This window comes from Panthera tigris, chromosome A2 (assembly GCF_018350195.1).
Source record: "Panthera tigris isolate Pti1 chromosome A2, P.tigris_Pti1_mat1.1, whole genome shotgun sequence".
Taxonomy (NCBI): Eukaryota; Metazoa; Chordata; class Mammalia; order Carnivora; family Felidae; genus Panthera; species Panthera tigris.
Window position 1 is genome coordinate 87,519,668 of NC_056661.1, and position 16,357 is coordinate 87,536,024.

A 16,357-nucleotide genomic window follows, 5' to 3' on the forward strand; every position below is an offset into this window, starting at 1 on the left:
GCACTTCCTCCAGGAAGGTTTGTTTAAAGGAGCTTTATTTCTAGAGGACTTCTTAAGAAAACACTAAAACCAGAGGGAAACAGTAAACTCAGATCCTAGAAACCATGGAGAGCATTCAGGCAGGTCATTAGTTTACTTTTCTATAAATGTTCAGGTCAGTTCCTATTTTGGTTACAATTCTATCTTGGAGTCCCAATGGCTGCAAAAACTACTAAGCCTCATTCCTGTGGCTTTCAGCATCACAAGAATTCTTTGAAAGGAATTATTGTCCATATGTCACAGCTGACTATTATTTACTCAAGATACAGTCCAGAATTTCTATCAAACCATCCATGTCACTTCAAAAATCAGGTACTGGATGTAAATTCTTAAAAACTCTTTACTGTTAGTATTTCTTGCTAAGTGATTAAGAAATTATTGGTAAAAATACCAAAGCTATTTTTGTATGTTTATCAGGGAAAAAATGTTAAAAATCCAGGAAGCCTACTAATTGCTATTTTTCTAAAATCATGTATTAGGGAAGAAATGGAAAAATGCATTTATATATTAAAGTTCAAAAATAATGAATAAATGGCACATATTTTATTTAAATGAAATATATATGTAAATTAAGTTACATAAATGAGGTTATCTGAAAAGAAATTTTAATAAAATGCATTTGAAATGCACAAAATATATTTTGAATAATAGGTCAATGAAAAGCATTATTAAAGGAATAAGATGGGTTACCAGAAAAATAGTAAGAAATCTATTTTCCTATTTGAATATATTGTTGTTGACAGCTAGAGGAAAAATACATTTTTAACCAAAATATATGAAAACTGTTACATTTTTATTTTATCAAATAAGTGCTAAGAAAGAGAAAACAAAATATGCTGGAATTGAACTGCTATAATTTAACAGAAGATAAAGGAATAACCAAAACACAAACACTTTATCATGTTACATTAATTAGTTGACTTTTAAAAAGATTAGTATGGCTAATATTACCATATCATTAAACCTTCAAAAATTTAAATATCTCAATGCACACATAATTACCTATCTCTACCATAATTTATGGAGTATGACTTATAAGCCTTCAGAATGTTTATTACAAAGTGCTATGAAATGATCACGTGCAATTAATACCTTGTATCCGACTTAGCAAACTCTATATGTCTTAGTTCCTTTCAATTTAGTTCTATGAAAACCACAGCATTTTCAATAAGCCTAGAAAATAAAATAAAGTTGCCTTTCTTAGAGAGGAAACCTCTGAGGTCATAATTAGGGTTACCCTTATGGCACTATGCAGATCATGACTTTATTGCACCTGCTGAACTAACTGCATCTGTGTTAACACCAGAATCCCTTGGTGTTTAGTACTTATACCAAAGTGGGAGGGGAGGGAAGGAAAAAGAGGAGGGAAGGGCAGATGAGAGGAGAGCCATAAAAGATAAGGGAAATACAGTGAGGTGAATTTTGGAAACCACAAACACTAAAGATTATGTGCTATCTTAGTAAATGAGTAAGCTGATTCAATCACTATATCAAATACACTCAGTACTTGCCTATAGTGCTTATTATAAACGCTTATTATAAAATCCATATAATTTGTCAGATAAGTATCATATTATCTTCAATTTCAAAATTGAATTGAATTCAGAATAGTGCAACACTACAGTGATCATGATCTTTAAAGAGGATCAAATTAATTTCATGAATGATGTTTTTGCTAAGAAATTGCCTAAGCAACTCTATTACATGTACCAGGGACACTAATAATAGTTAATATAAATTTTGTACAATGCATTATAGCCTATGCAATAATTTCATTTGTGATTGAGTCTTACAGGAATGCTGTGAGCTGGTTGTTACTACGTCCACACCCTTGATGCGACCAGAATATGTAAAGTATTTATTAGTCCTTTACTGTTTCTGTGTGTTAACAGGCAAATTCAAATCCATATATGCCACATGACCCCAAAAACTTCATCAGAAGCACAGACATTCTGATCTCAACTTCTAGCATAGTACTCAAAATGTTCTAAAATTATGGATGAAAAGGCTTTGAATGAATATTCTGAATCACTGTATTTTCTGATCAAGAAAATGGAAGTAGTGATACCCACCTCATAAAGTTGTCATTAAAATTACATTTACAAAATAGCATTTAAATCATCATAGTACTTGACACAGGAAAGATTCTCAATAATTATACGTATTCATGTCTTCACTTGTTAAACTTCAACAGAAATGGAAAGAGTCTGTTTTTAAAAGTCACAGGTGCATACTGGTAAAATCTCTACTTCTATCCATCCTTAGTATCACATTGAAATCTTTCAAAATAATCTGTTAATGGTAAGCATGGCATTTTAACGTTAATAATGTTTTGTGTATTCAGTTATGGGTTTTTTTGCCTTAGACTTACGAAGTATTTTCTTCTTTTAAATAATTTTCACAAAAACTCTTAAACTTGTTTCTCCCAATTGTAAAATATGTAATGTCTCATTTAATGGATAAAATAATAAAGCACTCCAGAAATCAGAATACTTGCATAAGTACAGTTAATGAGTCATTGGGGGTTTCAACATAACATTCCTGACTTCTCTGGACTCCTACACCATTGTTTTTTTCTCTTTACTCCTTTCCAATAGTCCTAACATAAGTATCAACTTGGGACAGTTTAATATTTGACAGAACACACTTTTTTTTTTTTTTAATGTTCATTTATTTTTGAGAAAGAGAGACAGACAGAGCATGAACAGGGGAGGGGCAGAGAGAGAGGGAGACACAGAATGTGAAGCAGATTCCAGGCTCTGAGCTGTCAGCAAAGAGACCGACGTGGGGCTCAAATTCACAAATGATGAGATCATAACCTGAGCCAAAGTCAGGCATTTAACCTACTGAGCCACCCAGGCGTCCCCTGACAGAACGTTTTTGTGGTCCACTTTTACATAGCCAAAAAAATGTTTACTATGAAGGTGCAATGTAACTTATCACTATATTTAAGGTGAAATTTTCAAGGATGAAATTTGCCATGTTTGCTAATATGTAACTAATCAAAGCCTGTGCTTTGTCCTCTTTTATCTATCTTCCTTCACCACCAGCCAACACTGTTACCAGATTGAGATATTCTTTCCCCATGAATTCAGACTCCACCTCTACATCATTCTAAACATATGCGTCATCTTGTGGGCAGCTGCTACCAATCAATCAGGTTGTCTCCTGAAAATATCTACATATCTATCCATCTACAAATATATATATACATACACATACACACACACACACACACACACACATATGCGCACACACACACACACACACACACACACAAGCAGGTTAATGTGTGTCTTTAAGTACCTAAGATAAATTTCTTTTAAATGCCAATATGTATACAAAATATATAGGATTTTTCTTGTGTTTTAGACATACAAAAATAAGACACAAAATAAAATACATTATATCTGTTTTTTTTTTAATTCAAAAAAATTTAATGGTTTATTTTTTAGAGAGAGACAGAGTGTGAGCAGGGGAGGGGCAAAGAGAGAGGGAGACACAGAATCTGAGCTGTCAGCACACAGCCTGACGCGGGGCTCGAACTCACAAACAGTGAGATCATGACCTGAGCCGAAGTAGAACACTTAACCAACAGAGCCACCCAGGCACCCCTAAATTATATATGTTTTAAATCCTGAAATTCATTTTACTTTATTGATTTAAATGACTATAACTGACTTTTATGATCTGTGCAAATACTTGGCTATACCTCAAAACAGTGACCCACTTAATTTTACTAACAAAGTTTGCCTCAGAAAAAAATGAATGTACCTTTTGATAAAGGTAAAACCATTGTTGGATTGCTTACCATTCCTCTTTTGTTCAATGCCTATTACCTAGTCAAGACAATGCCTATTACCTAGTCATTACTCAATCCATATTTAAGAAATCAGAGGAAGGATGGATGGATGGATGGATGGATGGATGGAAGGAAGGAAGGAAGGAAGGAAGGAAGATGAAAGGAAAGGAAAACAGAAAAAGAAGAGAATGCAAAGAAGGAAGAAGGGATAATTTAATCATTACTCAGAGGCAGAAAAATTTCATATCACCCAAAAGGAATTCAAGAAGAATTAACATATGAAAACAAATTTGTACAAAGAAGTTGACTTGCTGAATGTAAGTATATATGCTACAAAATTGCATTTTGTTAATTATCTTTTGTATACATGTAAATCTTTAGGCATGTTTTACCTTTACCCACTTCTTTATATAAAAATACCACTATCCAAAATTAAATACTTTTTTGTTTCTAAAAAGTGATTAGGTTCACAAGTATAGTGTTTACTTAATACAACACTAAACAAAAATGATGACAGAATAATAAATTATGTAATTACTAAGATAATTTAGTTGATTGATACTTACCAGGATATCTTTTCCAGCCCATTTGCATTCATCCCTTCTGGTAAAAGATACTGGCCATACAATCTAAGGGCAGAGAAAAAACATAATTTTACGCCAATTAAGTTCTCTAAGTGATCCAACATTATAGTCTGTTAGACTAAGGTGGGACAACTTAAAGATAAGTTCCACAAAGCATTATGTGGGAGGAAGGTTTCAGCTTAAACTCTGCAGTAGCATCTATTTATTGGTATGAATGTAAATCATGCAATCTCTGCCTACCCATTAGACTTTGCTCTTTATGAAAGTTGAGCAACACAGAATTTATGTAGTCAGTAGATTTAAGCAGCGTGCAGAGAAGAGAACTGTCAGGTTGGGAGAGGAAGATCATTTTGAGAAGATGTGAAAATCTAGCGAAGGGAGATAGAAATAAACATAAAAAAGTGTCTAACATTTTTCTAAAAGAATCTGTCTTTATTATAAAATAGTCATTTTGAATTTAAACATGAGGTGCTCTGGGTCCTTTTCCCTAATTCAAATTTCAGCATGACACTCTAGAATGAGCAATTGATAGGGTTAAGAAAACCTCATTTTAGAAAGGAATTTTTTTTTTTTTTTTTTGGTGGGGGGAAGCACAGTAAGTAGGTAAGAGTAGCATTATATACTTTCTGGAGATAAAGAAGGAAATGAATTTCCAAATAGATAGCTCTAAAAACTTTGCCACTGTGGGAAAAACTTAAACTAATTGAAAAACAATTGTTTTCATCCCTAATATTTCCCCTTCATTCTTTGACAACATTTATGCTAAATTCCAAAGGTTTCTATACAGTATAATTACAATGACAGTGGTAAGCAGGCCAAGATATTATTGGTGGTTTAGGGGATGGTGGATGTATTTTTCTTTATAATATTAATACAAATATCCTCATCTAAATTTTAATATAAAATTGTTCAGTTCCTCAGGGCAATTCGAATGAGTCCTATCTGTATTGCGGCAGAACAATTGAATTTTTTTCTTTAATTCATCTTTCTCATCTGGTAACAGTTAATTGCAGGGAAAAAAATGTCATATGTAAAAAAAAAAAAAAATCCAGACATGGTGCAGTCACTCATTCATGTCTGTGTTAGTCTCAAAATGACTGATCATCTTTTTTGGGATCCTCAAGATAATTCAGTATAAATGGTCATAAACAAGCCTCAAGATAATTCAGTATAAATGGTTATAAACAAGCCTCAAGATAATTCAGTATAAACGGTCATAAACAAGCCCCTAGATAATTCAGCATAAATGGTCATAAACTTGTGCAAGGGCTATGATATTCAATCTAGGGAATCAAAAAACAAAATATAACACATTCATAAGCAAGAATTTAGGACATATTGAAATAACCTATGATGGCATAACAAATGCATTTCAGCTCTGTGTCACGATTATAAAAGCCCTAAAAATTTTTGGTTATACATTCATTTTTACCATCTGAAGCTTTTAATTTATGTATTCTTTTTCATGTGCTTTTCTTTTCATGTTTATCTGTATATGTAAATTAGAACTGTCATTTGATTTGTTCCACAAGGATCTTACAAAGTAATCTCATAATAAAAAAAAAAATCTAAGCACAATAAATGCACGTCCTTAAAATTCACATTACCCTGACTTCTGGATTACTAGAGCGGGTGCTGGGTAGTCTGTTCCATACATTCCACAGCTCTGTCTTCACTGTGGCTATGGAAAGCCCAAGCGATCTATTCTTATTTAAAGTTTATACCGGTAGATAAAATATAAATTTCATTTAAAACACGACAATAATATAGAGTATAGGGGTAAGATTTACTGACTCTCACATTAAGCTTGCCAGTTACATTTCACAAAACTCACAGATTATTAAAACCTAATTTTTAACTGAAAAAGGCAAGTCATTTTCTCATACTTTCCTAGCTCTTGAATGCTGGTGGTGAGATAGCATGGGTCTCATTTTGTCATTTTTCTCTTATGTCAAATGTTGATAAAAAATAATGTTGATAACATTTATGCTCAATTCTCTCATACTTAGAGGAGTGTGTACTCTCAACTTTCTAGAGTTCCCAGAGTTAAATAAATAAGTATAGCTTAAAAATCTGGCATGAATAAAATAAATTTTGGTATATAATATGCTATTCTGGAAAGCAATTTATGGGCATAACTCTAAGTCAGTGAAATAAATATATATATTTACTTTATATAAAAAATATAAATGTATTTAATTGTCATTTCCAACAGTATCCTCTTCCATAAAGAATAATTCCTGACTATTTGGTTATATTTGTTTACCTGTAGATATTTTTGTCTTCTTTGCTCAAAAAGTCTCAATTAACAATGCCTAAATTTCTTATGCTCAAATTCAAAGTGTTTCATGATGTGTATTACACTTTCCTTTCTTCATGCTTCTATAGTTCTATTCATGACAGCGCCTCTCACTCATAATTTTATAAATAAGCATTTGTGCCTTAAAGAAACAGCATGCTTTTATGAAGGTCTAGAATCTTTTCATGGTTCTTCCAAATCTGAGAATGTGTTATCTCTAATAAGGATTGGCCTAATATATACCTTTATGCTCATAATCTTATATTTAATATTATGTTGTAAGTCCCTCAAGAATTATTTATGATATCCTATAGGGATCCTTATAAAGTTTATTACAAGAGTAGATGCTTCAGAAAATGCTAAATAACATCATACAGAGATTATAAAGAACATTGATAGACAAATGCATGTGAATTCTTAAGTAAACTAGATTTACTCCTATGGACAGTGTGGTATAATTAAATAATATGTTTGGAATGAATGTTTTAGACTTAGAAATATGTCTTCCATTAGAATAATGATTTTAAATGCAAGAGCAGGAGCTATAACAACACTATGAAACTGGGCAAGTCACCTAACTTGAATTAATTCATTACTTCAGTATCTATTTATTGTAAGTCTAGTTGGTAGAAGATACTGTGATTATATCAAGGGCATACAAATGGCTCTGGGATTTTCCTCATCTATAAAACAGCAGGTTGTCTCATACAATAATTAAGCCTTTTCAATTTTAGAACAAACTGAGTATATAAACTAAGAATTTTTATTATTTCATTATTCAGAGAAAAATGCCAAATACATTAAATACATATTCTGAGGTGTGATGTTACTCATATATTGTCTATGGATAAAAAATATATGTATATATATTTATGTTATATATATGAGTTTTACAAAATGATAAAACTATTATGAACACTGAAAACTTGAACTTATATAATTTCCTACTATTAAAATACCAAATTTTTCTTAAACTTAGATTTTTCACTCATTATATAAAAAGGATGACTTATTTTCACTAAACAAAACAAAGCTGCTTATTTTATGACCTTTAGAAAAGACTCCAAGGTAAATATTTTTGTCATTTCAGAAAAACAAATGGATAACTAGTTTTCTTAGACAACAGATAACCTTAGGAATACTGCAATCATCTGAGAAGTCTTAGAAATCAAATAGATTGAAAAAATGAGAAAAAGAAATATCAAAGGTGGTATTTAAATGCCGTATATTAATCTCTAAGTATATCGCTGCTGTTTTGTATCATATACATAATGAATCAAATCTTTATGTACAGTCAGAATTTCAGAGTTTGGGTAGTAGGAAAGTAAAAGTCTTAGGTCCAGTGGTATACTCTATTAGAGATATGAATTAGCTTTGAATTTAATCTTCATTTGATCTTCAAAGCAATATTCTCCAACCAGGACAAAAGCTTTTAATAGAATTCATTACTTTTCAAAACTTATTGTCCAATATGTTAAAGTTTATCAGAAGTTTAGGAAACACCACTCTCTAAAGTCCTATAAGAAGGAAAATTAACATACATAAAAACTGATGTATATGTACTCTAAAAAAATATGTTATACTAGTACTCCTACAAAAGCCGTTACATAAAAGATTTTTGTTCCTCTGAGAATTATGACTGGAAATACTATGAAAAAATAATTGACTTTGAGTGCAGCATATGGACTCAGTAGCATAATTTGCACTAATTTTTCAATCCATGTTTATTTTCCAAACTGTATAGCTTATTAATTAAAGAAGCCAAAAACATGGTAGAGTAAGGATAAAACTGATAGACTGCAAGTGTCTAAATGACCACATTTGTAAAGATCTGACACTGAAAACTGATATTGCCAAAAAGTTTGCAAACTTTTTGTTTGAAAGGCCAGATAGTAAATATTTTAGGCTCTGTGAGCCAGATGATCTCTATCACAACTATTCAATTCTGCCATTGTTGAAAGAAAGCAAACATAGACAATATGTAAATGTATGAGTGTCTGTGTTCCAATAACCATTATTTACAAAAACAGGTGACACACCAGATTAGGCATGTGTAAAATGATTGATGAACTCTGCATTTGCTGACAATATAGCGATATATACATACACATACATATACACACACACGGTAAATGACATCAATTATGATATATAAATATAATGGTTCAGATGTTTAGTTTTACACAGGAAAAATGATACAACTATGGAAGGATAAGCTTAAGTCAGTATTTCTTAAAATGATCATTTAACATACTATGGTTTTGTCCTTGATGATTTTTATGGTTTACCACATCCATTGATTTGTGATAATCAAATCAATGCATTATTTTTATTTGCATCTGAAAAAATAAAATTATTAATTTAAACAGTTTTTTTTTCAGTTGTAACACTATCAAATAGCTAGAGAATTCACTGTTAAATAGCTTGAGATGTTTTAAAGAAACTACAGTGTATACATTAGAATAAAGATACCTTTTGAAAATCCTTGATATTAACCAGGTTGAATGAAAATATGTGATCCTTCGCTCCAACATACAGCCTACTCCGTTCCTCATCCAAAAGGAAGGTATGATAACTGGAGCTGTTGGCCAAGCCATTGAAAGTGATCACATTGTTGGATTCCAACATTTCTGCAAGGTAACAAAGCAAGACATTGGGTGTTAATGTGAGGTCCTACATGAGCATGGACTATTGGTACATGGCAATCTACGGCCTGCTGTAGCTACAAATCAGTGGTTGTTCTTAATGGTACTAAGAAATATACAGGAGCCATTTTTGTTTGTTTGTTTGTTTACATTTCATGGAAAAGGAAGTCATATTCATTAGTTTGCTGATTTCATACTCAATACCATATACTTCTTCAGAAGAAAGGAACAGAAATACCTCCTCTGCACAACTGATCCAATGAAATCTCTGCATGTAATGATAAAATGAAATGCTCAGTATTGTATATAAAATGTCTTTAATTTTACAAAGGTTTTTTTAAATGGTTTCATTTGTTCCAAATCATTATCTAAAAGGAAAAGTGAAGCAGGCCAACAGAGCAGAGGCAGTATGAGGGAAACACTGTTGAACCTCCTAGGTTGTTTGAGGCTTCTTTTTACTAAGGAATTTTTACGCGTCTTTTTGACCATTAAATCATTAACTCCACCATCTAAATCTTTTGTAATATTTTGTGACTGACACATATACAGAAGCCAAGTTATGTTTTCATAAAAACGTAAGTTATATGAATTTTACTATCTGACTTCAATTTTTCAGTTTATTATCATTCTTCTATTTGCTTTTGCTAAGGGGCAAATCCTGACTTTTAGACCTATCCCTAAGTGAAGAAATATTTTCAAATAAAAACATTAATTGTAAGTCCACCTTTGCATTACAAAGGCAATTGTTGATAATCAACAAACAGGTTATTTTTTTGTTTTTTTTACATATCAGCCTCAGTCAAAATTATGTACATATACCACCACAACCCCCTCCCATGGGATGGAAACGTTGAAGATTCTCCAAAATTGTGTACTGAATCGATGATTCAGATTTGTCCAGGGCACACATAGTTGAACCCTTTCATCAACACCCACAAAATGCAGAATGTATTTTCCAAGGAGAGAAAGCAGCAATATAGACCCTTCCTCTATCCCAGTCCTGTCCCCCATACATTAGCTTTACGGTAAGTTTCCTTGCTGTATCTATTTCTTCTACCGCCTTCTCCATATAACCAAAAATATTATTTCAGTGGGGGATAAAGTTCAAACTGCTTAATTTAGCATTAAAGACCATCTGAGTTTACACCCCAACCCAGTACTCCTCCTTCATGTCCCCTATCCTGCAGGAAAATGTATCTGCAGTTGTCCACTTTTTAGCCTTTGCTGCCGTTGTTCTTGACATCTACTACTACATACCACCTTGACAAGGGTATCCATTCTTTTTTTTTAATGTTTATCTATTTTTGATAGAGCACAAGCAGGGGAGGGGCAGAGAGAGAGGGAGACACAGCGAAGCAGACACCACTCTCTGAGCCGTCAGCACAGAGGCCAACATGGGGCTTGAACCCAAAATCTGTGAGATCATGACTTGAGCCGAAAGCAGACACTTAACCAACTGAGTCACCTAGGCACCACAAAGAGTATCCATCTGTAAGAGCTAGTTCAAGTGCAAGCCCCAAGAAATTCTTATAATTTCTTTGTAAATTACTCCTATAACTTGTATCACACTGTCAATCATTCATGTAAATGACTTATCTACCAGAATTAACATCCCCTCAAGTCAGGAAATCTATAATTAATAGCTCACTACCCACAACTCACATGGTTTCTTTTCCACATTACCAGGTCATTAAATATTAAATCGAATGTGTATTTTTTCTATGGATTTATCTATCCATCCATCTACTACACAAAATTATAAGAATTGTTAAAATTATTAAAATGTGATTTTCTAATTAATTCATAAAAAAAACAGTATAATACTGGGCTAGCCTTTTCTCACCCTCCACACCCATTTAAAAAAAAATGAAGAAAGGAAAGAAAAGGAAGGCAGGAAGGGAGGAAGGAAGGAGGGAGGGAAGGAAGGAATCAATTTGAGAATTTCATTCACATGAGTGACGTCTGAAATAAATGAGAGCTATTAGTTTCCAGAGAGAAAAAACCATAATTCACTACATGGTATCTGAATTTAAATGTCATCCTGTCACCACTTTCCGAATTATTGCAAATACTCAATGCTACAGAGAATGAATATAAGACTGAAATTTCCGGCATCCTGAGCTGTGTGAGGACGGCTACTGTAAAAGGCAAGGGTACATTACTGGACATGTTCAATGACTGACTTAATGGTTGTTCAAAGAGATAATAATTATCAAATAGAGAACGTGCCCTTCAGTATTCCTTCCAATTATAAAATCTATAATAATCCCCCCCCCCCCCCCGCCAACACAAGAGAAACAAAACTACAGGGAGCTAGACAAACTGAAAAGTCAGGTAAATCTAAGCCAAGACAATTACATAAATATTAACCAATAGGAGGGTCCTTCAAGAGACACAAAGGTGAATTTTAATTGGAAACACACAGAACTATATAAGGGAGGTCTAAGCATCGAGTGGAAAAAGTTATGGGAAGACAACTACTATACCTAGAGAACGCAGAGTCATCCAGTTACAGGTAAGAACACAAGTATCATCATAGTACTTACTAGCTGTGCAAACTAGGATGAATTCCTTATGCTACCTGGACCTCAGATTTTGGAAGATGGGGTTAATAATATATCTTCTAAGAGCTACTGTGAAGGTGAAATTAGGTAATTCATGTTAAATACTTAGAACAATAATTTGCATAGTAAAGCACACAATCACCTATGTGTATAAGTAGAGGTGAAATAGTAGTATGTTCAATCTTTTTGACCAGAAGTAGGAAATTAAGGTCCAGATGTAGCAGACTGAAAAAAAAATTTTTTTTCTACCTATCTTACCATATATGCTAACTCATTAGCATTATCATTTTGTAAAGGGATAAAGAAAACCAATATACTTTCGATTTACATTAGTATGAAATATAAAGGTCCTTTTAAAAACAGTGAAATATTTTTTTGGTTTGCCAATTTCTATAACCTAAATTTTAAATAATAAATGTAGTACCTATCTATATTATAATTCCAAACAATGAAAACATGCACCCAATTAAAAAAATACATTACAGGTTGAATTTTGTAAATTCGTTCAGGGAGAATCATTGGTTACTCAGTACAGACAACTTAGAGAAAAGTCTTTAGTGGTTTATGTATGACATCACTACGGAAACAAACTACGCTTTAAAAATATGTTAGTGCTAGATCATTTCATTAAACAAAGAGACAATATTTTCCTGGAGTATGGGTTAGCAGCTGTGTTTTCCATCACTTTCAAATATACTTGATTTTGCCTAATCATTCCTTTTTGCTCCAATTTCTTTAGATGTTCCTCTCTATCAAGGACTTTTTATATTTCATTACAACCAAGAAAAGAGTCTTTTTGAGACTCTCATGACACTGAGTCACAGCAAATTCTAGATTGCTTAGATTATCTCAATACTTTCCAGGGAAAAAAATACCTAGGTTAAAATCAGAGACGTTTTCTCTAAATCTAGATAGATCTCATATTCTTTAATATTCTGTTTTCCTTTTTAAATTTGTTATTTTTTTCCTATATGTAGATACATTCAGCTATACCTGATATTAAATAACTTCAACTTTGACTCTACTCCTTCAGAATTTTAGGACTTTCTTTTCAGCTTCTATTTTATAATTCTTAGTGTGACATAAATTAGAATTGGAACTAAAATAAGTATTCAGAAATGTAAAATGTTTAATATTCCACTACCTTTTCATATCTTGCCTATGTTCACATCCAGGAAAATAGCAACAGACATTAGAGAACAATCTAAACTTCTACAGAATCAATTTGACTATAATGAATCTGGTAGACCAAAGCATGTAAAGACACTAATTCTTTCTGGTGTAATTCAGCTTTTTCCTGGTTGAGACATTGCTTCAACCTCTACACGTTGTGGCAACCATAAAGAGAAGTCAATGTACAATTGTAATCAAAAGTGCCATTTCAAACAAGCACTCTTTAATGAACTTTTTATTCTGAAATACGAAAGGTGATTAAATAAGCATTCTATTTATTTCAGCTTCCAAAAATGATTTAGCGTCTACAATTTGTTTAATGACAAAATGGAAGCTATACCAATCAAAGAGTAAATAGTTTTTGCTCAATAGTGCTATTATCACCATTATAAGAGAATGGAGACAGTAAGCATTAAGTGTATATAGATGTTCTGGATGGGAATCATTTCATATGATTTCAAGCAGCAGAGTGTTCAGTTACAAATAGATTACATTCTCTTGTGATATAATTCCAAAAAACAGTCTTATGAAATTCAGGACACATATATATAAAGTCCATATATCTATTTTTAATGTAATAACATGAGCAAAAGAAGAAATGAAACTATAATTGATGTATTTTAATTAGAGGATCCCACCAACTAATTATGGGAGAAGAACCATGATCTTTTCTAATGCATCTTTATTTCTTTGAAAGTTTATTTATTTTTGAGAGAGAGCACACAAGTGACTGGGGAGGGGCAGAGAGAGGGAGGCAGGTAATCAATCCTAGGCAGGCTTGGGGCTGTCAGTGCAGAGCCCAACACAGGGCTCCATCTCACAAACTGTGAGATCATGACCTGAAATCAAGAGTCAGTCAGTCAACTTACTGAGCCACACACAGGTGGCCCCCATGTCAATTCTAATTTTCATTCTACTTATTTATTTATAAATTTTGAGATCTGCCTTTTTTCCTGAATTCATCATAATCTATGTAGCTTTATTTGAATAAAGAAAAAAAGACACTGTTAGTAATTATTATCAGTAGATTAAGATACTAAAAAATTATTTTACGAGCTGATGTTCTTCTCATGTTTATTTTAATGTATGAAATGAAAAAAAATAATGGGAAAATTTATATCAAAATCATACATGACTACTGACCTCTACATAATAAAGCTGGATAGTTCCTGTGGTGTTCTGATTATCGTTAGGACAAAAATAGATTTCTACAGGTTATTGTATTGCAATAACCAGGTCAGATTCTCAAAAGGCAATGAAATGAATACAAATTTCTAGAATGTCAGACCGCCCAGAACTAGACATTTTTATAATAGGATGAGGAACTGTTTGACCTTCAAAATCAAACAATAGCCACTCTGTTCTTTATATTTCTGACTTCCATTATTGTTTCTCATTCTCTTGCTCTTCCTTCCTCTTTTTCTCTTCTTTCCTTACCCCTTCTTCTAAGTTTTATACCATGAAAGGTAATAGGATGCCATCAGTTACTGGATTCAAATTAATTGCCTGTATTCATTCATGGCTTTAGCCTCATGTCCTTTTTCTATAACTTGAACTTTGTCCTTTCACAGAACAAAGATCCCATTTAAAGTAGTCAAAGGCTGGATCTATAGGAAGCCAAATATTTTGACTAAATGATGACTATATCTAGATATTTGTAAATACTGGAAGGTTCACTGAGGTCCAAAGTTTTAGATGCTGTATTTCAGTGCTTCCTAGATTATTTTTTAAATTTCAAAAACTAAATTATTTCTAAAGCAAAATAGGAGCTAAAATAAAAGTTGGCAACTTTTTGCTGCATTATAAAAATAACAGAAACAAGTACTATTGACAGTCATATCATTTCATACAAAAAAGAGGCATTTTATTTAATAAAAAGAGCAAGAAGCAGCACACAAAAAGGATAATCCTTGGATACAGATAAATTTATATTGTAGAAAAATTCACCTTATTTTTACTACTTTATTTCACCAAGGACTTATTTTTAAAGACTATTACACAGAAGGGAAGTACCTTTCCACAGACATGTTTGGCAACTGCTTCTCTAAGATAAATTGTGTGAATGGTGAACTCCACTCACAGCATTTCTAGCCAGTGTATTTTGTCATTACATAGATACAGCTAATGTTAGTGGGTATCTACATGCTTTTATTTATTTGGTGATGCTGAGTATATGCTCTCAGTTCACAAAGTGTGGTATGTATTGTTCAAATATACTTAGAAAAATCTATCTTCTAATTTCATTACTAGTAAATACTTGAAATGTGCATCCAATTTTTACATCCTGGTCCGATGGTAACTTTTACATTAACTACTTTCTCCAGTCTATGCCAGACGCCACAACACTCTGTAAAACACAATCCCCCCACCTCTGCGTAGAACATTTCTCCAAGTTCTTCCAACTTATTTATTTATATTTGCCAAGGGTCTGATCTCTAATGTCTCCTAACACATTGAATTTATGGCAGGACTCTCCCTTCTCTTCTCAGGTGCTTCTTATTTGTAGTTGACTTGGAGAGACTCCCTAATCAAAGTACAAGGTGCCCACATTTGAGTTTTAGACAAGCAAAGGTCCGTTACCAGCGCAAACCCAGTTTCTAAGCTTCTAGATACCACACAAAGAAACTATATTGTCAGTGAGAGACAATGTATTTTTCCTCAAATATGCTTGTAAAACTCAAGAGCAGGCCTATCTGTGATATTAATCTGTTTTTCACTTTTTACAATGTGAAACATATGTATGGAGAGTTACTTCCTACAGACTAATCTAATTCAACAAGCACATACCCAGTCTTTATTGTGTATAATACACAGGCATTGGCTAAGAAGTATGTGGAATATAAAGAGTAATAAAATCTTGATGGAAAGACAAATTCCCTCAAAGAAGCAAAAACTAAATGAACAGCATGAAGAATAATAAGAGCTAAGAAAGTTAAGAGGAGGGAGAAATTAATGCCTCATGGAAAAGTGGATACTCATTGGAGAAAGAGCTTGGCGATTAATCCTGGCCTTAAAAAAATGTGTAACGTATGATTTTGACCAGCAGGATGAGGTGTGGCAGAGCATTCCATGCACAGGACATGATAATGATCAGGAGACAGAAATAAGGTAAAATATAAGGTACAGTTTTAATTGCCTACTATTGCCAAAAACTGCTAAATGACTTATAGGTATATTCATTAAAAGTTTCATAACAAGATTATGAGGTGACAGTTCTCAGTCTCATTTTTTCTCAGACAGATATTGGAAAT

The 16,357-nt window shown here is 32.6% G+C and overlaps 1 protein-coding gene across 6 annotated transcripts in view; it reads right to left on the reverse strand.

Annotated features, from left to right (window-relative positions):
* SEMA3A (semaphorin 3A) overlaps nucleotides 1-16,357 on the reverse strand; it is a 456,004-nt gene that overhangs the window by 148,536 nt on the left and 291,111 nt on the right. For all 6 annotated transcript variants that reach the window (XM_042965369.1, XM_042965367.1, XM_042965368.1 and 3 more), the window contains 2 exons: nucleotides 9,197-9,354; nucleotides 4,408-4,470 (listed from right to left, as the gene is read on the reverse strand). In XM_042965369.1, the coding sequence (XP_042821303.1) occupies nucleotides 4,408-4,470; nucleotides 9,197-9,354 (221 nt within the window). The remainder of the gene's footprint in view (nucleotides 1-4,407; nucleotides 4,471-9,196; nucleotides 9,355-16,357) is intronic.